This window comes from Euprymna scolopes, chromosome 36 (genome assembly GCF_053919585.1).
Source record: "Euprymna scolopes isolate OS-2025 chromosome 36, ASM5391958v1, whole genome shotgun sequence".
Classification (NCBI taxonomy): domain Eukaryota; kingdom Metazoa; phylum Mollusca; class Cephalopoda; order Sepiida; family Sepiolidae; genus Euprymna; species Euprymna scolopes.
This window is the reverse complement of record NC_136517.1, coordinates 5,190,314-5,215,300: the sequence shown is the minus strand read 5'-3', so window position 1 is coordinate 5,215,300 and position 24,987 is coordinate 5,190,314. Positions and strand designations below refer to the sequence as shown.

The window sequence follows — 24,987 nt, the reverse complement described above, 5'->3', positions numbered from 1 at the left end:
AAAAATGGTTGCAAAAGAAAAAACAAATATTCAACAAATAATTGTTATCAAAGTCAAGAAAAGTTACTGTTCTACTTACCGTTTTTTTTTTTTTTTTTTAAGTAATTTAAAAGCTCTTTGATTTACAATTGTTAAAAATCAAAAATTTAACACAATGCTAGTAGAAACTGTTCGGCAAAAAACAGTGTCAGAACTTCTTGCCAACTCTACAATTCAACTCGCCACATATACACCTTGTAACGCAACTTGCTCCACCAATGCCTTGTAACGCAATTTGCTCCACGAACGCCTCATAACACAATTTGCTACACCAACGCCTCGTAACGCAATTTGCTACATCAACGCCTCGTAACGCAATTTGCTACACCAACGCCTCGTAACGCAATTTGCTACACCAACGCCTCGTAACGCAATTTGCTACACCAACGCCTCGTAACGCAATGTGCTACACCAACGCCTCGTAACGCAATGTGCTACACCAACGCCTCGTAACGCAATTTGCTACACCAACGCCTCGTAACGCAATTTGCTACACCAACGCCTCGTAACGCAATTTGCTACACCAACGCCTCGTAACGCAATTTGCTACACCAACGCCTCGTAACGCAATTTGCTACACCAACGCCTCGTAACGCAATTTGCTACACCAACGCCTCGTAACGCAATTTGCTACACCAACGCCTCGTAACGCAATTTGCTACACCAACGCCTCGTAACGCAATTTGCTACACCAACGCCTCGTAACGCAATTTGCTGCATCAACACCTCATAATGCAATTTGCTGCATCAACACCTCGTAGTGCAATTAGTCACACCAACACCTCTTAACCCACTTTGCTTTATAAACACCTCATAACGTAATTTGTTACACCAACACCTCATAATGCAATTGTCCATACATACTATGCACAATCTACAACGCCACTGCTGAGCAACTATAGTTTTCTTTATATCGCACCTGGGCATATGTATTCTCGCAAGAGCACACACGCCAATCTCAGGTAGTTCCGTGCATGTTCTTTCACACTTCTCCCTAACCTCAACATCACACAAATGGCAATGTGAGAAAGCCCACTTCTGTCTAGTGCTCTGTCTTAATGATATGGACTCCGGTACCTCTTCTATAATGCGCTCTTCAAACATGTCACTCGACACATCTTGGCCCATCAGATACATCACTTTCTAAAGAATATTCCTTGTCCAATCTTTAATACATTATTACAGTTTCATCATCTGAAGAAGCCACGTGATCATCGACAATCCTTCCTGCATGCTGGTTGCACATCTTTTATGTTGCTCAATATTCCAAAGACTGAATGTATGCTATTTATTTTTTTCCCTGTATCCTTGCTGAATTGCATTGTACATCTTGTGTGTAAATTCTTGCACCAGACAACATCTGCCATGTATGGATTGGAAACTGGCATATCAGGCACAAATGCTGCATCTATACACTTAACGCTTATCTTGTTGGTATATGTTGCGTTAGTTGGGGCAGTTGAGTCTGTTTTGTTGTTTTTTGGCATGGCAATGTGCCAATATACTGCCTCTAAAAATGAGAAGCAGGTTCTTGTAGCAATCCGCTGGATCATGTGATGGGATCGCTCGACTATCCCATTTCCTGATGGTATGTGAGGACACCAATTTTGTATATGTACACCACATACCTGTGCAAACTTGGCAAAATGCTGCGACATTGTCTGTTAGCAGCTCAATTGGTGACCCCCATTCAGGAAGCAATCTTTCCAGCGGCTTGATGATGCTAGAAGTCCTGAATCAATTGACAGGTATTCTCTTCATAGATACCAACTGGTTCGGTGGATGACCTCGATCTGAAAAACATCCCATTCTTCAGCTACAACACACACAGACTCTGTCAATATACAGACTCTGTCATGCTGCCATCACTGTGAAGCGCTTTTAAGCTGATCAGGTTATCATGAGATTTTACGGTTTATACTCAGACCAACTCTCGGAATGTTGAAGGCCACTGTCTGATCAACATTTTGGATGCTGCTTTGGTATGCACTCTTGTTTGGACGACGTATCAGCTATGCACACGTGCAGAATCAGTTGATTGGTGCCAGGTTGCATCTTCTCACACTGAGCCATTGTTCCTCACAACCAGAGCAATGTGCATTGATGCCGACTGTTGCCATTGTGTACTTGCCTATTAGGTTAAAAAAAAGTTGTACACTAAAATTTATGCAAATTCATCGAGAATTTTTGTATTATTTGGATCCATTGGACTACTGTTCTCATCTTGAGTATAATTTTCACAATATTTCGATCAATGTAACCTTTGACCTTCTTCAGGTGTATCTTGTTGAACTCCTGGGAATGTTTCTGTCGAAGTCTAGAATTTGGACAGAATTTCGAACGGAACCCTTTATTTACTTTTTGGAAGTAGCATACGCTAGTTCCGTCAACCATGACTGGATAGATGTCCTAAGTAATTCGCAATGTATTTTTTGGTTGCCCACACTGAGAATTGAATCTTCAACCTTCAGGAAAATGTCACTTTTACAATTGATTTTTCCAAGTACTCTAACCACTCTGCCACGGGTCCTTGCGAACAAATTCCTGAGTTTTACCAGATAAACTTGAAGGTCGGAGGTTGCATCGACTGAAACGTAAAAATAACACTAAAAATGAGAACAGTAGTCTGAAGAATCCAAATAATATGAATAACCAATCCTCATCTCAAAAATTCAGAAATGGAATTTTTGTGTTTATAAATTTGATTGATAGTATCTAGCCAATATTATGATGAATTTGTGTGATGTTTAAACTCTGAATTATGTCTCATTGACCTTAATGTAAGCAGAAAATGGCAGACGAGACATTTCACTGTTAAAATATGTTTTTCTTTTGAAAAAAATATTCGATGAATTTGCATAATTTTTCGTGTATTGTCTTTTTTAAACATAACACATAATTACATGATAATTTTCGTGTCATTTTTTTTTTTTTTTTTTTTTTCTTTTTACCAGCAATTTTTAATATTGGAATAAAACTGAATAAGCACCAAAAACATTTCTATGATCAGTTGAATCTTTTAAGTCTAAGCGAGAATTCATTTTGACGCATTTCTTTGAAAAATTATATGAAAAATAACCATTTGGAAATATATTTTATTTCTTTAATTTTATTTTTCATTAAATTTTTTTTTATTCACCACATAAATTTCTTGTCCACATTTCTTCTGTTTTGTTTCTTTTGATAAACTGATCGTTTCATTCTCTTTCGTAGGTACATCCTCAGCTGTGGTGCTGATGGCGATGTCCGTACATGGGAAGGATTTGACGATTCGGACGCAGCATCTTATCAGATTGGTGAAACAGTTTATTCTGTTTATTATAAGGTCAGTTGTTTTTACATTTTTTTTTTTTTTTTTTTTTTTTTTTTTCACAATTATTATGAGATATTATTTTTTTTTTTGTTCTAGCTGTGGATGGGGCATCCTACTGGATGCTAGACATTCACCTGCTATCTCATACATTCCAACCAAGAGATCTTTTTAAGATTTTAACCGTCCTTTTAAAAGTGCAATTGTTTGTATCTCTATCGCACTTGGTTCACCAGGTATATTTGCAAGGTAGTTTTTGAAATTCTTTTTCATGAATGCAGTTATTCCTATAATTGCTGGAATGATCGAGATCTTCCTAAGATTCCAATTTCTTTTCATGTCGTACATAAGACCTTGGTATTTCGTTATCTTTTCCTTCTCAACTCTGTTGGGATGGCAGTGTTTGTTGAAATCAGGTACCGCCATACAATTATTTGTAAAGCCCAGGTGTGGGTTTTTGAGTGACTTCTTTTCCCAGTTAGCTTCAAGGAACGAGGCATAGTTGTTATTGAGCGGCAGGCAGTATGTAAGCTTATCCCTCCACATCTCGGAGGAAGAGATCGTCTCATAATTTCCCAGGCATTATCGTTTTGGTGCACATGTAGACATACTAAAAGATATTTGAGCAACTGATATATTTTTTAATGTAGTTATACTCATTACTCTGACTAGGTGTAAAGTTTAGTCTCCTTGTGTAGCGGGGGAATATTGAAAGAGATGACGGGTTCATATCGGAGACCTGAGTAACGAGGACTCAGAATAGATGATGATGATGAGGAAGAAGACATTTATGACAGACTTGGATGATTCTTGTCAACACATACAGAGGGGAGGAGATACTTCACTTATGATGGAGGAGGCACATTACTTGTAAGGGGGTTATACATGAGTTTGTTTATAGATGAATATGCAAAACACATCTTTTTGGTTGTAAAGACGACACGAGATAACACAGTTACAAAATTATTGATGATTTCTTTATTCCTCAACCGGCCGATCGATGATGTCAGGAATTCAAGCCTTTTCGACTACATGGTCTACTCTTCAGTCTCCAACTGACTCTATCACTGTGTGTAATCTGCTCCGATTATCTGATCTTAATCAACTTCCTAACTTTGAACACTCGATTCATATATTGAGAAATCTCCTTTGTTTATGACATCAGAAGTGTGGTTCCCAACGTGATTAACTTTCATGTGGATTTACATATGTCTGTCCAAACACTTTTGGCAAAGAAAAAATTCTCAATTCTAATTGTTTAGTATTTAACCTATTTTTAAACAATATTTTTAACTCGCATTGTCCATTCTTTTAACTGACATATTTATTATCCAGTTATTCTAAATTAATGGACAATCGTTTTTTTTTCCGACATAAATAATATTTAGCTATTTCTAAAAGAATAAACAATTGACTGCATTTCTAGGATTTCAACTATTCACTTGCCTACAGGGTTCGATTCTAGCCTTTTCCTAATATTATTTTCACTTGTCTAGTCTGCCTTCTTACATGAGAAGGGGACAGCCCTTCTTATCTAACATATATATATATATACATTTATTTGACTCTCCCGTTGATTTATATTTATATAGTAATCCCAACCAAATAAAAATGCTCAATACAACCAAAATAGCAAATAGAGCTTATCATAAAAGAATGCAATTAAAGACTGTAAAATACAATATATGGCTTAGTGGGGGATGCCCTTTTCTCTTCCTTGCAACCTCTCTCCCACAGAAGAGACGTTGCGAGCCTATCCTTGTTTTATCGTTATTTCCATGGCAGGTGCTCGTCTGAACTCCAATCTCTGGTCTCCCCTCGCCAATCTTTTACGAAAAACACCCGTCTAGCCGAATCCACTGTGAAAAATTTCCCCTACTCTTTATCTGTGCCTAAATCAAAACATGGATTCCATGAACAAAGCTTCTTTCTTAGAACTGCACGCCTGTGGAACTCTGTTCCGTCTGCCTGCTTCCCACCTGACTACAACTTGGATGTGTTCAAGTCCAACGTTAACAAATTCCTAATGAACCGCCCCCTTAAGTAAACACTTCATCAAATCTCCACACTAACGTAATGTACTTGCAATAACCCTTATCCCTGAGTGGCTTCCGGGCCTTGATAAGTGGTGACCACCGTGTAAAAAAAAAAATAAATAAATAATTATTGTAGCAAAACTGAATTTGCTGGTACTGGCATAACTTGTAACTGTTTTCTATGAAAACTAATCATATATGCAAAAAAAGTTAGAGTTCATGAAACGGAGAAGAGAAAAAAAATAATAAAATAAAAACGCAAACGAAAGGATATGCAGTGGTTATGTTGTTTCAAAAAGCAAATTGGTCATAAGATTCGATTTTCCCAAAATCTGTACTCGGATTAAGGAAATCATAATATTATTTTGGAGTATCCCGTCAAACAATAAATTCTTGTAAAGAATAATTTACAATCTTTAACTGTTCTTATGTATATATTAGGCACGGCCAAAACGGAACGAGGGAGTAAGTATTTTTTGACAGAGTCTCTCTTTAAAAATCTACCAAAAATCAGATAATTATCTAATCAATACGAAATTGTCACTGATTTTTAAGTGAAGAATGAATTTTATAATGGTGTACTTATGTATTTTTTTTTTTTTTTGCCGACAACCCCCCCCCCTTATTTATTTGTGGTTACAAATATGCTTAAAATAATCAGTTAAATCTGGACGAAATATATTGTATTGTGAGAAGGGTGAGGATTGTAAATAAAACAAAAACAAAAAACAATTATCAAATTTTAAGGTTGAAAATCCGAATTTAGAATGTGTTTAGTTTTTCATCTTTTTTGTTGTGAAATGTGAAATTCATTAAATATGTTAATAATAATTATTATCTTTCAGATTAGCAAAAAAAAAAATTATATATTTTCATTATTTTTACAACAAACTCTACGGTTACATTTTCGAAAAATAAATGAATAATTTTCTTTTAGAGAGCCCAATACTGCTAATATACAATTAAATAGGAAATGCTTTGAAGAATCAATGCCAAAAAAGAAAAAAAATCAATAAAAACTGCGCATTTTGCTAAAAAATACGATAATTTCTTTCTGCAATTTGTTGTTACGTGATATTGCCTTATCTATGGAAGACCATAAGGCCTACAAACAGTTGTTCATATTTACAAACAGTTATCTCCTACTTTTCCTTTTTCCTGTGACTTGCGCTTGACTTAGTTTAAAGTGTGAGGGACAGAGTCAAGATTTAAGTATAACAAATATATATATATATATATATATATATATATATATATATTGCTTATGAAAAAAGAATTAAACCCTTATAAAGTTGATTCTTCACTTAATTGTCAAAACAAACGTTAAAAATACATGGAAATTTACAGGACTAACTGAACTTATTTTATCTTGTAAAGGCTACCATAGTTTCTTCCAAACTATCATTAAATTTTAGATTTTTTTAATTTCCTCACGCGAAATCTATAGAGTGAGATAAAAGATGAAATTATTTGAAATTCAGGTACTTATGTTATAATATTTTTTGCATATTCTTATAGCAAATCATCCGAAATCTTATTCAGACAAAATAAAAAAATTAATTGGTTCAAAAACCTTTTAAAAAAAAAATATTCAAATGTGTTACCCTCGAGATAAAAATGGTGGTGAATGGTGTTTTTTGGAAAATTTAAAATTTAAAATTCTATTAAAAATAGAAAAAGTTTTATATTATTCTGCTTTTCATATGATAAAATTCATTCTTTTATTTTTCTGGAAAAAAAAAAAGTTGCCCAAGAATAATGGATTTTAATTTAGTAATTGTCTGTATTTTTGAGATGAGGTGTTTTCATTGATTGAGATTGTCGGACTGACTTCCTCATCTTGGGGTCCTGGATATGACCTTAAACTATATCCAGTGGTGAGGCCCCAGCTTGCAGGCTTTGGGGAGTGTGGAGCCACCCTTTAATTGCCATTGCTCCCAGGTCCACTCTGACCCGGAGTGGTAGTACCTGTTAGGATTCCAACTATGGGTTAAATAGAAACCGACTTGAAAACAACAAATATATTCTATTAAAAATTTTTTCTTCAAAATCTTTGGATTCGGCATTAAATAACCCGAAAAGGGTTAATATGCCGTAAAACAAAAACAACCAACCAATCCTCATCTTGGTTGTTATAGTCACAACGTTTCGGCCGTTTTGCCCTCCGGCCTTCATCAGGTGTTTTGTATCGAACTGGGGAACCATTTGTTAGGAGTCTCGACCCCAACCCTTTATTATTATTACGGGGGTACCGTGTTCGGACACCAGCTAGGCTTTGGGACATAGTTGCTGATTCTAACAAATGGTTCCCCAGTTCGATACAAAACACCTGATGAAGGCCGGAGGACAAAGCGGCCGAAACGTTCTGACTATAACAACCAAGATGAGGAAGTCAGTCCGACAATCTCAATCAAGATTTTAATTTGTTTAAAAAAAAATAACAACTTGGTTTTTCTTCCATTTTTTGGCCATGCTTATATATATTGGACTCACCCATCAGTTTTTGACGTATGAGGTTCCAACTCATTTAAATTCATTCACGCTTCAGCCTCAGATGACATTTAAGTCCTGCAAGAGACTTACAAACGGATTCACGCGTAGTACAAGTGTGTGCATTCAGTGATGCGGTCGATGATACGGCAGCTGACCATTTAGCTTTTTTCCTTTTTTTAACGCAGATGATTCAAACTATCAGAATGAAAACAAAAGTGATTTTCACTCTTTGCAATCTAAGACCTGGTTTTCAAGACTGCTGTGTGTGATACCAATTGAAGACAAATTACTCTTTAACTTGTCTTTGTACCTCAGTAATGGTCGCCCCACATTCCTCTTTCCTCCGTTTAACTGACTGTACATTAGGATTTTTGGTATCCTGCCATCAGACATTCTCAGGACTTGACTAGTCCACCACAGTAAATATATATACCAAGTTATAGGTATTCAAGATAGAAAACTCCAGAATTTAACGAGTTTATTAAGAGTGCTCAATAAAAGAAGAGCCAGATATATTTTTATTGATATAGACAAATTTACATAGTCATGACACTGGACATGCTAATGTTTCGGACAGATGGTTGATTAAAACCACAAGTCCTCCTCAGGCAACTTAAAAACGGTTTGTCTTCTACAGAAGAAAGCCAGTTAGTTCTCAAAAGTTTTTGAGAACTGGCTCTCTTCTTTGGTTTTAACCAACCATCTCTACAAAACATTAGCATGTCCAGTATCATGACCATGTAAATTTGTCTATATCAAATAAATATCTATATATATATAAAGTAGTAGCGTTCGTGTGTTTGTTTATCTGTGTGACCCCCCCCCCTCATGTTCAAAGAAATATAAAGAGGATATGTGTGTACACCTCTCCTGGTCAAGAAATATTTATGCCCATATTAGGATACTTCTGTCAAAGGAGACATCACATTTTATGTGTAATTTCTATATATAGCATTCTTCAAACCAAATCTACATTGAGTTACCGTCATTAGCATATCACATTAAATTAAATCTATTTAAATAATTAGCTAGATGATATTACTCATTCGACATAATAGCCTCGTTTCAACTGTATTATTTAAAAATATGATTTAAAATCTAATTATTTAGTTTATTTTCATTTCAATTTATATTTGATTTAACTTATTTTATGAGTTAGAGAAAAATAATTAAAACTGATGTCCTTATTTACTTGCATCCCCACAAGGGCAGAGAGTCAGACACAGGGCCAATTTTCTGTGAGCAAAATCCATCATCCCATACATTATCTGCTCTTTTTGTTTGTTTATAAAATTTAATTGGTGTTGCTCAGGATTTATTATAATAATTATACCATAGCAAGTGTGTTTAATTGCCTGCGAAACAGATTTTCTTTATAATTTATTTAATAATTTGAATTAAAAATGGTCACTTTTGTGACGTCACCCAGCATCATTTAACCCCTAAAAAAAATGAAGACCTACTTTTTTGGGACCTAATATGTTTAAACAGTTTTTATAAATAATATGAAAGAAGAAATTTTGAAAAAAAAAAAAAAGAAAATTAACATTTTAGTGTGGGGGATCACTTTTCTATATAAATTTAACGTAAAATGAGCACCCACTTTTTGGCCACAAAGCGTTCAATGAGACATGTCATGTTAATTTTATTTTTATTTCGGACTATTAGTCTCATCTTTATTAGTTGTTGTTTTTGGATCTTTTTATTGGTTCACAACGTTTCGGCCAACTTCCTCTGGCCTTTGTCAGGTGGTAACCGCGACGGATAGGAACACATAAAAAGATCCAAAAACAACAACTAATAAAGATGAGACTAATAGTCCGAAATAAAAATAAAATTAACATATAATGAATGCTCATCTAAAAAAAATGAATTCCAATTAAGGAATAATATATATATATAGAGACATGTCATCTTTAGCATTTTTTCAAGTTTGGCGATCGAGGGAGCAAGACATGACATACAATTTTTTTTGTGATGGGAGCGGGAATTGCATTCGAAACATAAAATAACGATAAATGTAATTATTTTATATGAGACCACCCTGTACTTTCACCTAACAATTTTATAAACAAAACGAACCCCAAAATATGACAATTCAATTTTTTTTTGGGGGGGGGTTACATTAGAAATATAAAATGATGAAAAATTTCATTTAATTGTTTTTGGAATTAATTTTTGGTGGATTTTTTTTTTTTTTCGATAAAGAGTCATTGGCCATTGCTATTGGTGGTAGAGAAGGTTTCTTGTAATTATTGAACGAAACAAGCGTAGTCTTGGCAGCATTGAATATGACCATCCATTTTTGTCCCCATTCCACTACAGATTGGAGGTCATCCACTTGTGTTTCTGCCATTTCTTTAGGGGTATATTTTGTGCCAGATAGAGAGGATTTACGAAATTGAAAATTGGAATGGTTCCAAAATGCATAAGTTCTGGTCGACTATGGGAATTTCCATCTTTTACAGAAATCCAAAATCTATATGAAAAATTTTCTTCAATTTATTTCTGAGATTAATTCACATCTCAATTTTTTTTTTCTTTGAGGCAAATAGTAAATACTGCCCATGAATGCTCTTTAGGCATTCAATGGCTACACTCAGATTAAGCTCTCCTTTGGTGAGGAGGCAGGAAAATGCCTGCTCTCAATAAGGCTATATTTAAATACCACTATAATACTTAGTTTTGTTCATGAATAGACACCCACTGTATGATACCATGCGCCAGTTTAAAAAAAATTGAAATTTGTACATCTGAATTTATAATTCATGGCTTATGATAAAGAGATACATCAAATTTGACTGCATAATCAGAAAGAGCACACAATTTTACATAAAAGTGCCAAGTTTCATGAAAATAGATTGAAAAATAAATAAATCGTGGCGAAATTACCGAATTTCTTGAAATGTTGCGGTCCATAATTTAGTCCATTTTTTTCTGAAGAAAAATGTCCATGGAAAAGCATAAATTTTGGCACTTAAAATTCTCATAACTTTTGAACTACTGATGGTATTTGCATAATTCAAACGGTTTTAAGCATCTTTTATATAGCTCTTTTCATGCAAGTTGATAAAATAACAATTATCTAAAAATAAAAAAAATCAACTTGTAATGCTAATATATATTGGGTACAATATAATATATAACAATCAATAAAGAATTGACTATAATAAATACGAAATCTGCATAAATTAATATATTTAGGCATATTTTACGAGCGGGCAATGCCAGGCGACCGGCTATATTTACTTTTTTTTTTTTTTTTCCTTTGAAGATTATAATGCTGGGTGTGGGGCAGCCAAACCAGCTGCCAACATATGCCTTGCTTTTTATTGAAACCAACCGAGAGCTCTTTTTAGTATCCTCGCTGTTCTCTTAAGTGCAATTGTCTGGATCTCTTTTTCTTTTTTTTTTTACTTGTATATGAGGGTAGAAAAGGGGTTAAATGTTTATTTGTTGCTTTCAATTTTTCTTTATACACATTTTACTCAGAAAATACAAAAAAAAAAAAATGTGTTGCTTCTCATACGGACTCCATCCAAGACATGCTACCAGATTAGTATTAATTCTAATGATTGTGAGGGGAAGAAAATTCTGCTTTATTTAATTTTATAATAATAATAATAATAATAATAATAATAATAATAATAATAAAAATAATAATAAAAAATAATAATAACAATAAAAATAATTTAACAATGGTATAAATATATTTTATGAATCCAAAATCTCTTGTATTTTATTCATTGCAGCTTTCAAATTTTTTTAATGAAAATTGACTTAAAATTTTATACTTTGTCTGAACCACCAGGCAAGCCTTCTTGGTTGTTGGATAGCAGGGGAATTGTTGATTGTCCACTATTATAAATTTTTCAGAAATTTGTGAGTTTTTAATTTCTGCAATCTGATACATTTTCTACTTCTTTAATTCCATGGATTTCTTTTTTTTTTTTTGCCTTAAACACCCTGTTTGCAACCATGTTCATTGCAAGACAAAATTCTAAATTTTTTTTTTTTCTTTCTGTATTTTTATCATCATATCCATTTCCTCCATGCACACCTTCAAAATCACCGTGGGTCTTTCCAATGTGACCATTCAAACATGGTGCAGATTTAATTTTCCTTTTTGAATTAGAGGTGGGCAGTACATGACCTTTTTTCTTAGATTTTCTCCGCCATACTTTTTTAATGCATTTTGGTGCAAAGTATGAGATTCAGAAGAAAAAATTGAAAATTTCAATTTTTAGTCCGTAGCTGACTGAAAAATAAAAAAAATAGATATTTTGTTCTAAAATTCATCTCAAGAAAAAAATTGGGGGGGCAAAAATGTTGTAAGTTTCTGATTTTATGGGCCACCAAATGGCAAATTTCAGTCTTTTTTTCATAAATATTTCTAGTATCAGGCCCCTAAAAACTCAGAATGGAATTTTTAGGCTCAATTATGTCTGATTTGTGAAAATACAAGTTATTTCCTTTCTAAAATGGGCTCACTTTTGGTCATAGGTGCTGTAGAAGTGAAGCTATGTGCATTTTTGTGCCATCCGGTGGTTTTGAGCCCGCCTCTATTTGAATCAGGCCACTATTGCAATAAGGAGTTTATCTGTGACTCAATAATTTTCTTATTTAATGAGTTTTAATTGAAATACAACCTTATCATCTTCGATGTTATCCTCACAATGTTTTGGTTGATGTAACCTCTGATCTTCTCCAGATACATCTTGTCATTCTTGGGAATCTGTACAAAATTTTAAACGGAATCCTTTATTTTAATCCACGGTGGGAGCTATGACCAGGTAGAAGTCTTACGTAATTTTTAATTGCATTCTCAGTATTGCCTGAACTGAGGATTGAATCTTCAAATTTCAGAAAACTGCCACTTGGAACTGATTATACTTAGTACTTTTGTGCCACAAATCCTTGCAAGTGACAATCTTCTGGAGGTTGATGGATCAATCCTCAGTACCAATGATGCTAAGAACATAATTAATATTTCTGCCCGGTCAAGTGTTGGTAATTTGATAAAAATCTGAATGACTTGTTCCACTGTATTTCCTTGCATGTGGTCATTTACTATGTGTAATAACACTATAATGTTGCAGTGCTTTGAAAGACAAATTAGTTTCAGTTCTCGTATACAAGGGAAACTGACAAATATTAGTTTTAAAAGGCTGTGACTTTTTACTAAAGGATTTTGTCAGCCATTTTTTTTTTTAATTATTTTTTTATTTTTTTTTTTACAGACAGTAAACATTAATTTTCTCATGATTTTCATGGAAGATGTGAGGGTGCGATTAGTTGATAAGATTATTGCAATATAAACAAAACGTTTACCGTGAGAATAAAATTTTTCGAATAATAAGTTTCTGTTTTGAAATGATGTCGAGTTGAAGACGGTCAAATGTAATTGGGTTGTTCCGAACAAAGTGGTTTTGTTCTAAGATTCATGGTGACTGAGAAAAGATATTAAACTAATTTCAGACATAACTTTTATTTCATTGCTTGAAATACCATTTTGCCCTCTTTAATAGACAACTCACTGTCCACAAAATTATTTTTTTATAATCTTTCAAGTAAAAATATTAGTATTAGTAATAATAAAAACAAATGAAAGTTAAATTAATAAAAAATTAATGAGAAAATTTTTTGAATATTTATTGTTCCATTTGTAAATTTCTTTTTCTTTTTTTTTTGTTCTTGTCTTTTTAGTTATCCTTTTTGTTTTTTTCCCTTTTGTTTTTTTTCTTTTCCCTTTTGTTTTTTTTTCTTTTCCCTTTTTGTTTTTTCTTTTCCCTTTTTGTTTTTTCTTTTCCCTTTTTTTTTTATTATTACATTTTCACCCCAAACAAGGCACATTGCCACTTTGGTGTAGGGGGCTACTATCAGGGGCAGCAACTACTGGGGCACTATGTTGGGATTTGGGCAGCAAGATGTCGGTTCACATTACACTTGAACTTCTGCATGTCAGTACAGTTAGGGAAGCGGGAACCTGTTTTTCTTTTCCTTTTTTGTTTTTGTTTTTTCTTTTCCCTTTTTGTTTTTTTTGTTCTTGTCTTTTTAGTTATCCTTTTTGGTTTTTCCCCTTTTTGTTTTTTCTTTTCCATTTTTTTTTTTGTCTTTTCGTCCATTTTTTTCTTTTCTCTTTTCAATTTTCTTTCACCAATTTTTTAAATTAAAGGGTAAAATTACCCTTTAATTTTTTCCTTTAAAGTTTCCTTTTCTCTTTTTTTAGTTTATTTGTTTATTTTTCCTATTTTTTTCTTGTTTCTTTTCAGTTTTACCCTTATTAGTTTCTGTATGAATTAAAATATAATATTTATGCATATTTTATGACCAGGTAATGCCAAGCGGTTTTCTAGTATAGATATTATTCAAGCATGTCTGATTGGAACACAGCTGAGTTCTTTTTTCCTCGATTTTATTATCTTTTCAGTTTGCGGAGCGGTCTTTTTTATTTTTGCTGACGTTGTATATTATGGCGCCCAGTAGTTGTTGTTCGACCACATTCTTCTCAAGCACTTTCGATCGTGCATCCGATCGTCGTCAGGAGCGACTGTTGTTGTTGTCATTTTATTTATTGAGGATTGGTGTGTTTATAGTTCTTTGGGTTTTTTTTATTTTTTTTTATTGGTTATAAAGGTGGCTGCAAGATGGGTAGGCGTGAATTATTTTTAATTTTGATTTTCTTATTTTATACTAGCATTTCAGCCCGGTGTTGCCTAGGTGTTTGGAGGTGCAGGTTGAGCAAAAAAAAAAAAGCGGTCAATTTTTTTTTAACTTTGACCCCTATTATGACCTCTAACATCTATTGTTTTGGACTCAAATCAAGTTATTAAGTTAGATCCATGTCCAAGGAACCTATATCTAAAATTTCAAGTGTTTAAACCAAAAATTGTCGGAGGAGTTTGGTAGTGTTCTCAAAAGTCAAATCGTTGAACTTTGACTCCTTAACAGCCAAATTTCTGTCCGAAAACAGATTACAAAGATTTTCCCAAATCTCAATACTCTGTATATTAAATTTTGAGTCTTGACATGAGTTATTGCGTAGGGAAATGTACACAGACAGACACACAGATACACAGACACTTTCACTTTTATAGATATATAGATTTTATTTATTGTTAGTGTTTGAATACAGTTAGTATATTTGTCCCAATATTAAACTGGTGCTACCATATCAGACTGCCTGAAGATATTGGCTTCCAGAGACGAGATGCACCTAAATTGATGCTTTTTGTTTTTTCTACTTCTTTTGCAAAACTGAATTATGTTCTGCAAAACAACAACCCATCTTTTTCCCCTTTTCCTTCTTCCCCTTTTCCTTCTTCCCCTTTTCCCTTCTTCCCCTTTTCCCTTCTTCCCATTTTCCCTTCTTCCCATTTTCCCTTCTTCCCATTTTCCCTTCTTCCAATTTCCCTTCTTCCCATTTTCCCTTCTTCCGATTTTCTATTCTTCCCATTTTCTCTTCTTCCCATTTTCTCTTCCCATTTTCCCTTCTTCCCATTTTCCCTTCTTCCCATTTTCCCTTCTTCCCATTTTTCCTTTCTCTTTCTATCCTGGTTTCCTAACTTCAAATGTACCAAACATTAATACTGTAGCCCCTTTTCCCTCTCCCATTGCGGTCCTGGATATGACCCAAAACTATATCCAATGGTGAGACCCCACCTTGCGGGCCTTGGGGAGTGTGGAGCCACCCTTTAATTGCCATTGCTCCCAGGTCCGCTCTGACCCAGAGTGGTAGTACCTGTTAGAGTCCCAACTATGGGTTAAATAGAATCCGACTTAAAAAAACAAATATGCTCCATTAAAAACCCGTTCCTCAAAATAACTAGATTCGGCTTTAAATAACCTGAAAAAGGTTGATATGCCGTAAAACAAAAACAAACAACCAACCAACCAACCAACCTCTCCCATTGCAAAACTCATTCATGTTCTGCAGGGCCGGGAACAAAAACGATAAAATCTACTATAAAACAACCAAACCAAACACTACAAACAAGCGATTGAAGATACAAAGAGTTTGAAAAATAAAAACCTACAAAATAACTGGATGCAACATGAATACTATTTTCAAAATAACTGGATTCGGCATTAAATAACCCGAAAAGGGTTGATATGCCGTAAAACAAACAAAACAAATCTGATATTAAAAGAGATCCACTTAATAATGGACTGTAGTTTTTTAATTAGTATGGCTTCTAGTAATTTTTTAATTTTTTTAATTTTTTTTTTATATTATTATTACATTTTCACCCCAAACAAGGCACATTGCCACTTTGGTGTATGGGGCTACTATCAGGGGCAACAACTACTGGGGTACTATGTTAGGATTTGGGCAGCAAGATGTCGGTTCACGTTGCACTTGAACTTCTGCATGTCAGTACAGTTAGGGAAGCAGGAACCTGGAATGGAATTCCAGAGTCTAGCGGTTCTGGGGAAGAAACTACTGGAGTAGAAAGATCTTTTACATCTAGGGATCTCTACTGTGTGGGGGTGGGATTTAGCTGCCTGTTGGGTTTGTCGAGGGTGTCTACGTCGTGGGGGAACAAGTGTCTGCAGTTCGTCAGAGCATTCACCATTAAAATACTTGTAGAACAGGCAGAGGGATGCAACGTTTCATTGATGGGACAAAGGCTGAAGCTTAGATGCCAGTTCAGGGCCTATCAGATTGGCGACTCTTTTTTTAACTTTGTCTAGGAGCGAGAGACTAGTAGCTGATGCACCAGCCCAAATATGACAACAATACTCCATACATGGGCGAATGGTGGCCTTATAGAGGTACAGGATACTTTCAGGTGTCAGTAGTTTTCTAGCACGGTAGAGAGAGCCTACCTTTTTCGCAGCGGCCCTGGCAATGTTTTCAATATAATTGTTCCAACTCATGTTTCCTGTGAACGTTAGGCCAAGCAGTTTGAAAGATGTACTCTCAGACAGGGAGTCACTGGCCATTGCTATTGGTGGCAGAGAAGGTTTCTTGTAATTATTGAAGGAAACCAGTTTAGTCTTGGCAGCATTGAATGTGACCATCCATTTATGCCCCCATTCCACTACAGATTGGAGGTCATCCTCTAGTGTTTTAGTCTTCGTGTGCAATTGTTAAGGTATCGAATTTTAGTATCGTTAGTTAAGAGCTGTCTAAAGGAAAAAGAACTGGAACAGCACAGTGGAAACGGTTTAAGGACAGCCTCAAATAATTCAGTTTGTATTCCAACTCATGAGAAAACCTGATCTAAAATGATGTTCCTGGTGTAATGCAAAACACAGAGACCATGATTACTGCACGTATTGAAGAACGCAAGAAGAAATCTACTAAAAGAAAAGACAGAGCATTCCTCATCTTTGCTACAGAATCATTCCACATACGAGAGATACTTCAGAGCTCAGATTGGACTGACAAGTTATCTCCAGACCCATGAAACAATTGCATGATCGTGATCATTTTTGCAAACGACGGGCGAACATCGACTTTGCAAATTTATTTTAGCTGTTACCACACATTTACGTTTATGGAATTCTCTCTTATCGTTTAGAACTACAATTGTTATATATTGGGACCCTATGCTAGTAGGTAGAGATATGTCAACTAGTATGAATTTTGAGAGCATTTCATTAAGTATATATCAGGATGACCTAGCAGCAGATGCAAATAGACCCAGTGGATGAGATGATATAAGGGCCAAGGGTCAGCTATCTTGACAAAACACGCTAGAGGCAAGTGATGAATTTTAGATGAAAATTGTGTCTCATGTCTGATGCAGTTTTGAAGCAGTTTGCCTCAAGGAGGCCAAAAGGACAAGATGTGCTCACATAGTGTAGGGATATTAAGTAAAGTTTCTCTAGATTGTCTATTTTTCAACAAATTTTTAATTAAATAAAGAAATTGAAAAGAAATTAACTTTAGCTTATCTTTTTATAAGAAGTAATTTTTCAACTATCCTGGTAAATGAATCTCTTCTCCTGAATAAAGCTTTTAGAACCACCAACAAGTCTACTTGTGTCTCCATGCATGAATTTCATTTATTATATTGAGTTAAACAGCCATCGCAGTCACTAGACTGTGCAAGTAACGGCTACATGGAAAAAGTGGCGATCAAAGGATAAAGAGCAGACACACGTATGTATAAAAAGACCTTATTAATTGAATTGTTCATGATCGTTCACCGTTAATAACACATGAATGCATAAGTATGCGTTTCTTGTAAAACACACGTGCTCCTATCATCAAACTTTTTATTGTTTATGAAAATGCAACACCATTTCCATTGGTCATCACTAGGATTATGACAACAAAATATTCTTATCGTTTTGACTCTCGGGTATATATCCGACACAGTTAGACAACCAAGAGCCACATCACCCTATATAAAAGCATATAAGATATCAACGGATATGCACTCAAGAGTCAAAACAAAGAAAAGAATATGCTGTTGTCCTAGCCCTAGTCATCACCGTAACCGTGACTAGACTTGCAAAATCTGATCAACAATAAGAAATGTTCACATCTCTTTACAGAATCACAAGTTCTACACAGCCTCCAACATGAACTCTGTCCAAGTGTTTACTTTCCCGGAAGGTGTTCCTGATGGGCTCGTTACTCGCTTTACGGCTCCACCAACCCATATATGTATGAACCGTTCTGGATCAACGTTAGTGGCAGGAGCAAGGTAACCACTAAATACTTTTTTTTATATTTTTCTTCTTTTTTTATATATTTCTATGTCTTTTTTATATTTCTTTTTCTTATGATTTTTTTTATATTTCTTTTTTATATTTATATTTTTTATTTCTTATATATTTAACTCTTTTTTGGCCCAAACAAAGCACATTGCCACTTGAAACATAAGTGGCTACTATTCGGTCTCATATCTAACAGGGGACTGTGGGAGTTCAGCAACGAGATGTCTGTTCGCAGTACATTTAAATTTGTGCAGTATAATACAGAAGGAATTCCAAAGTTTAGCAGTCTAAGGGAAAAAACTATTAAAGTAGAAAACTTTCCAGCATCTAGAAACTTCAACAGTGAAGGCGTGGGATTTTGTTGCTTGTCGGTTAGTCAGGAGTATGTACATCGATGGGGGACACAAGTGCTATGAGCTCATCAGAGCACATGCCATTAAAGCACTTGTAAAACAGATGTTAGAGAATAGACCAGACGAACGCTGACGTGTGTAGAAGAAGAACCCACACAGGCCGGATTCACTTTCCACCTTCTGCAGGACATCTGGGAAAGTGAAATAAACTATAGAACCAATTCCTTGTCTTGGAGTATTTGAATCTTCATCCAAAAACAGTTATCAAGTCTCCCTCCAGGACGAGAAATTCCAGATGGTCCAACATCGAAGAAGCAGAGGTAGGTTCTGAAAATACATGTCACTCACACACAACATTAACTCTGACTAGATGATCACACACGATTCCCTTTATGATACAACATAAATATATAATATAACACAGCATCTCTTCTAATCCATTATTAGAGATAACGCAACAAACACTCATATCCTTTATGATACGACAATACGACACAAGCACAGGGATGTGATATTGTGAGGATGGGACAGAGGTTAGACCTAATAGATTTTTTTTTTTTTTGGACGCTGTCTAAAAATGAGAGACATGTGGTTGATGCACCAGTCCAAATACTCCAGTACTCCATTTGTTGAAGTGCATTTTTTTATTTTATAAAGACATATTAACTATTGCCACTAACCCGTAAAGTACTACTCTGGTAGAGGCTAAGGCAAGCGATCAGAAGATAGAAACTGAGTAGGAAATCTTGTGGTATGTAAGGACGTGTACAGTGAAGCAGTGGGATGTTGAGGATATTTTCGCTGAGGTAGTAGAAGTGCACATTCCGTGAAAGTAGTAGTAAAGCGATGCAACACACGAGGGCTGGAGCTTAGCAGAGTGTTAGAATTTCTTCTTGCACCCTGTCCGAGAGAGATAGAGAGACTAGTCCAGATGTGGCAACAATACTCCATGTATAGGCAGATGGTGGTTTTGTAGAGATATCGAATATTGTCAATTGTGAACAGTTTTCCAGATTTGGTAGCATCTGTAATGCAATTATTTCATTTCATGTTGATTGAGAATGTCAGTCTGAGGAGTTTAAATGTTGGAAGGATGTAATCACCCATGACAACCGTTTGGCTTTTGTCTGTTAACAACTTTACACGACTACCAGTCACATCTTTGTCCTTTAACACTTTTTTTATCATGCTAGCGATCGGTAGTTCCGTAACTGGCTTCTAATGTATATGTGGAACAGCTCAGTTATGCTTGTACTATCATCGTACTCCTCAAGACTTGTTGTTGATTGTTGTTGTTATGTTCATTGCTGTTGTTATGTTCATTGTTGTTCATATGTTCATTGTTGTTATGCTGTCAACAATTTTTCTCCACTGCCTATCTGTGCCTAAATTTGAACTCAATTTCACAAACTTTTTTCCTAGAACTGCCCACCTGTGGAACTCTCTAATATGACTCTGCTTTCCAGCTGACTACAACATGGTTAGATCATTTTCAAGTCCAATATAAACAAATTCTTGTTGAACTGTCCCTTTAAATAATAAAATTCTACCCAATTTCCACCATTACTGACCATGATGATGTTGTCTCATTGACCACCTTACATGCATTAACTCTTATCCTCGAATGCCTTCCAGGTCTTGATTAGTAGTGACTCCCTTGTAAAAAAGTTTTCAGCACCCCCAGTTATGTTGGAATTGAAAAGAAATGAGTTTAGCACAAACACTATATCTGCCGTCACTCAAACCAACATTTTGTTTTTTCACATGATTTTATTTTGTCTGTTTCAGTGATTTTACGATCAAAGTAGTTGACGTGAATAGTCTCGGCACAAAGACATTAGTTGGTCATGAAGCGCCAGTGTTAAGTGTGGCTTTGCATCCGAAAGACCTTTTTGTGGTAAGTTGGTTCATTTGTATTTTAAGGGGACTTTGAAGTGGTGGAAATAAAAAATAATTTGTCAAGAGTTATCTTTCTTTCTTTCTTTCTAGCTTTAATAATGAAATGATTGATGATATATGCATTTATTTCTCACAGGTTTGTGGAAAATGGATATAATAAGACATGATACATATTAAAACTTGATACATAGAAAGGCATGATACATAATGAAACTTGATACATTGTAAGACATGATACATAATGAAACTTGATGCATAAGACTTGATGCATAAAATCATACATAAAAATTGATGCATAAAACATACATAAAACTTGATGCATAAAAAACATTATACATAAAACTTGATGCATAAAAAGCATAAAAAACTTGATGCATAAAAACATTTTACATAAAACTTGATGTATATAAAAAAGCATTACTCAAAGCTTGATGCATAGTAAGACATGATATATAATAAAACTAGATGCATAGTAAGAGATGATACATAAGACTTAGTACATAAGAAACATACATAAAGCTTGATGCATAAAACACATTATACATAATAAAACATGATGCATGAACAAGGATGAAAATTACAGATATAATTACTAACAAAAGAATCCTAGTTAAAGGGCTCTAAAAACAATGAAAATAAACATGAATTGTCAAGGTAAACAACGACAGAATGCTTGCAGTATGTAAACTAAATATAACTTGCTTTGATATAACCTGGGAATTATTATGATCATGAATCAGTTCTTTATTATGTATCATGATTTCATCAGCATTCAATCAAAAAATAATTACTACAACCCACTCCACATTTCCTCATAATTAAGTTTGCTTCAAGTGACATGGAATTAACCTTGCTTTCTTCCTCATTTACAGTTGGGAGGTTCTGCATGAAACCAAAAACCAATCCGCAAAGATAAATATTCTTGCTGAAAAAACGGGGGGAAAAAATGTCCAAAACTGTTTTATGAAGATTGACTTAAAGTTCTGCTTGTTCATCTCTTCAGGCGTCTTCAAGTTGTGATGGCAGTTTTAAGGTGTGGTCATTTACAAACCAAACTTGTCTGAAGACGTGGCAGGGACTTGAAAAATGCAGTGATATCAGGTGTGTATTTGAGGTGTGGTGGTGGTGGTGGGGCTTTTAAAAATTTGTTCTGTTTTTTTTTAACTTTGGTTTAAAAGTTCATTTTTCTTTAAGGTAAAAAAAATGAAAACACATGTTTGGCCTTACACAGGTTTCTTATTAATTTCAAAATATACTTTGTAATTTTAAAATGTAATACAATAAAAAAAGTTTTGGTATTTTAAAATGTAATACAATAAAAAAGTTTTGGTATTTTAAAATGTAATACAATAAAAAAAAGTTTTGGTATTTTAAAATGTAATACAATAAAAAAAGTTTTGGTATTTTAAAATGTAATACAATAAAAAAAAGTTTTGGTATTTTAAAATGTAATACAATAAAAAAAGTTTTGGTATTTTAAAATGTAATACAATAAAAAAAAGTTTTGGTATTTTAAAATGTAATACAATAAAAAAAGTTTTGGCATTTTAAAATGTAATACAATAAAAAATGTTGGTAAAAACTTAATTATTAATGAAAACATTTTTCGAAGACAATTTACAAAAATTAAGTTTTGCTAAATTGGTCAAAGAATTTCAGTTTTCAGAAAATGTTAACCTCTTTCTTTTTTTTTTTTTTTTTTGCAAAACTCAGTTTTCGTTGTCTTCAAAAACTATTTTCATTAGTAATTAATTCTTTACCTTATTATTTTTCATAATTTTTGGATATATTCATTACTGTGACATGACAATTCAGTAAATACCATTTGCTGCACATGAAAGTCAATATTTCAATTTTTGAATTTCGCTACAATAACGAAGAAAAACTGAAAACTTGGGTCATTTTTATTAAAGCAGTTTCTTTCTGTTTAGCAGAAGTCTTGCCAAGAAAAATTCCAGTTTAATTGTAAAACTGTACATAAAAAAAACTAGATTTTTTTTTTATTTTAAATTTCAAAGTAAAGGTTTTTTTATGTAAACTTTTAAACTATTCTGAAAAGAAATTTTCAAAGTAAAGTTCCAAAAATGTATTTTGATCATATTTTCTTGAACAAAACAAAACCATTAAAAATAAAAAGAAAATGCATTCCAAATGCAGATTTTTAAAATTCAACTGGAATTTGTAAATATCAATCAGAAGGGATATTTTTTCAGTATAACAACCAGCAAGATTTGGTAAGACTTTCGCTAAACAGAAAAAGAAAGTTGAAAAGAAACTGTTTTAACCAAACTTTTTTATTTTTTTTAAGTGAATCTGTGAATAAATCATATTTTTTCTGGTGAGCGTAATCCAATCCTGACATTCATGTAACAGAAAAAAGTGACGTAGGCAGGGGAGAAACATCCTTATTATTGACCTTGTTTCTTTTTGTATATTTGTGCGTATAAGGAATGTCTGAAAAAAAAAAAAGACAATTGAAAATGAATAAAACTTTTTTTTTTTTTTCTGCTTCCAATTTTAGATACGATTTAGAACTAAAAGTTTTTGCTGCTTTATTTTTTTTTTTTTAAATTTAAATTGTATTTTATACGGGTCATCCAAGTTATTTTATTATCCTTATTTTCTTTGGTTAGGTATCCAACGTTTTATGGAAGCTTGCAATTCTTGTCCCCAAACATGTTTTTGGGGATTGATTCTGTTAAAATTCCAAATTGAAAATCCTTGATGGTTTGCTTTTTAAATTTTGTTACTATTTTTATTTTAAAATAAAAGAAAAAATAAAATAAATACTCAATTGTTTTTACTTTAAATTTAAATCATACATGCGTACAATAAAAGAATTTTTTTTTTTTTTTCTTTGTGAAATACACAAATTTTTATTTATGGCTTATTACCCAGACACATTATTTTTGGAATATGATATTTTCATCACAAGTATGTACATCCTCCAGATTTTATCTTTAGTTTTTTTTTTTTGATATAGGGGGAATACTGATCTATAATAAAAAAAAAAAAAAAAAAAAAAAAAAAATTTAATAATAATATCTAAAATTTTGAATCACTAAGTATTGTAAGTATTTTAAAAACAGCTAACACAGTAGAGATCCCTAGGTGTAAAAAAGCCTTCTACTCCAATAGTTTCTTCCCCAGAACTTCTAGACTTTGGAACTCCCTTCCGGGATTCTGCTTTCTCAACTGTACTGACATGCAGAAGTGCAAGTGTAATGTGAACAGACATCTTGCTACTTATCTTCCTTCATAATATCCCTGCAAATTATGTCCCTGATAGTAGCCCCCTACTTCAAAGTGGCAATTCCTAAGAATACTAAGTTCAACATATCGCAGACTTGACACTTGTACAGTTTTTTTTTTTTTTTTTTTTTTTTTAAGAGGTAGCAAACTGTAAAGTGACAACTCTATTTTCTTTATTTGCAGATTTAGCAACTATCAAGCTCAGCTAGGTTTGGCAATTCATCATCAGCGCACGATACAATCAATTTACTGAGAGAAACATTTGATGAACAAAATTTCATAGCCACCTTGTTCATCCAATTTAAACCCATTAGATTACTTTTTGGAGGATATATAAGATCCCACACACTGAAAAAACAGACAATATAAAGTACTTGAAAGATAATATTTCAATGTTTTATAAGTGAAATAATTTGATATGTACCTTCGTGAAAATTGGACCTCTAGATTTTGCCGTTTACAAGCAGCTGCGGGTGGAGAGAGGTTATACCCGAAGTTATATTTAAATTATAAATGCTAAGAATTAATCCTTGGAATAAACCACATATTTGTATAATAAAAATATTTTTAAGTGATTTATTTGAATTTAACGTTTGCTAAAAAATAGCACCTTTTATAAGCTGCCTTAACTTAAATTATGAAATATTTCTATGAAATAGAAAACTAGGATTTGCCATGTAGCTGCTTCTAAGATTCAAAAACAAGACAGCCGTTAAATTCATGGCTTTAGTGTGGAAAATACCACTTCCTCAAGAACAAAATGTAGACACAATCCAGCCACTTTTTCACTAATATATGAATAAAAAAAAAAACAATGATACATTAAGTTGTCACAAAAGTTTGTAAGCACTTGGGATGCCCTTTTCTCTACCCTGCAACCTCTCTCCCACAGAAGAGACGTTGCGAGCCTATCCTTGTTTTATCGTTATTC

The 24,987-nt window shown here is 33.7% G+C and overlaps 1 protein-coding gene across 1 annotated transcript in view; it reads left to right on the top strand.

Annotated features, from left to right (window-relative positions):
- Window positions 1–24,987, top strand: part of LOC145260295 (WD repeat and HMG-box DNA-binding protein 1-like) — an 89,869-nt gene that overhangs the window by 3,613 nt on the left and 61,269 nt on the right. Inside the window, exons 2-5 of the mRNA XM_080118148.1 lie at window positions 3,253–3,364; window positions 18,388–18,539; window positions 20,694–20,802; window positions 21,808–21,905. Of these exons, the coding sequence (XP_079974274.1) occupies window positions 3,253–3,364; window positions 18,388–18,539; window positions 20,694–20,802; window positions 21,808–21,905 (471 nt within the window). The remainder of the gene's footprint in view (window positions 1–3,252; window positions 3,365–18,387; window positions 18,540–20,693; window positions 20,803–21,807; window positions 21,906–24,987) is intronic.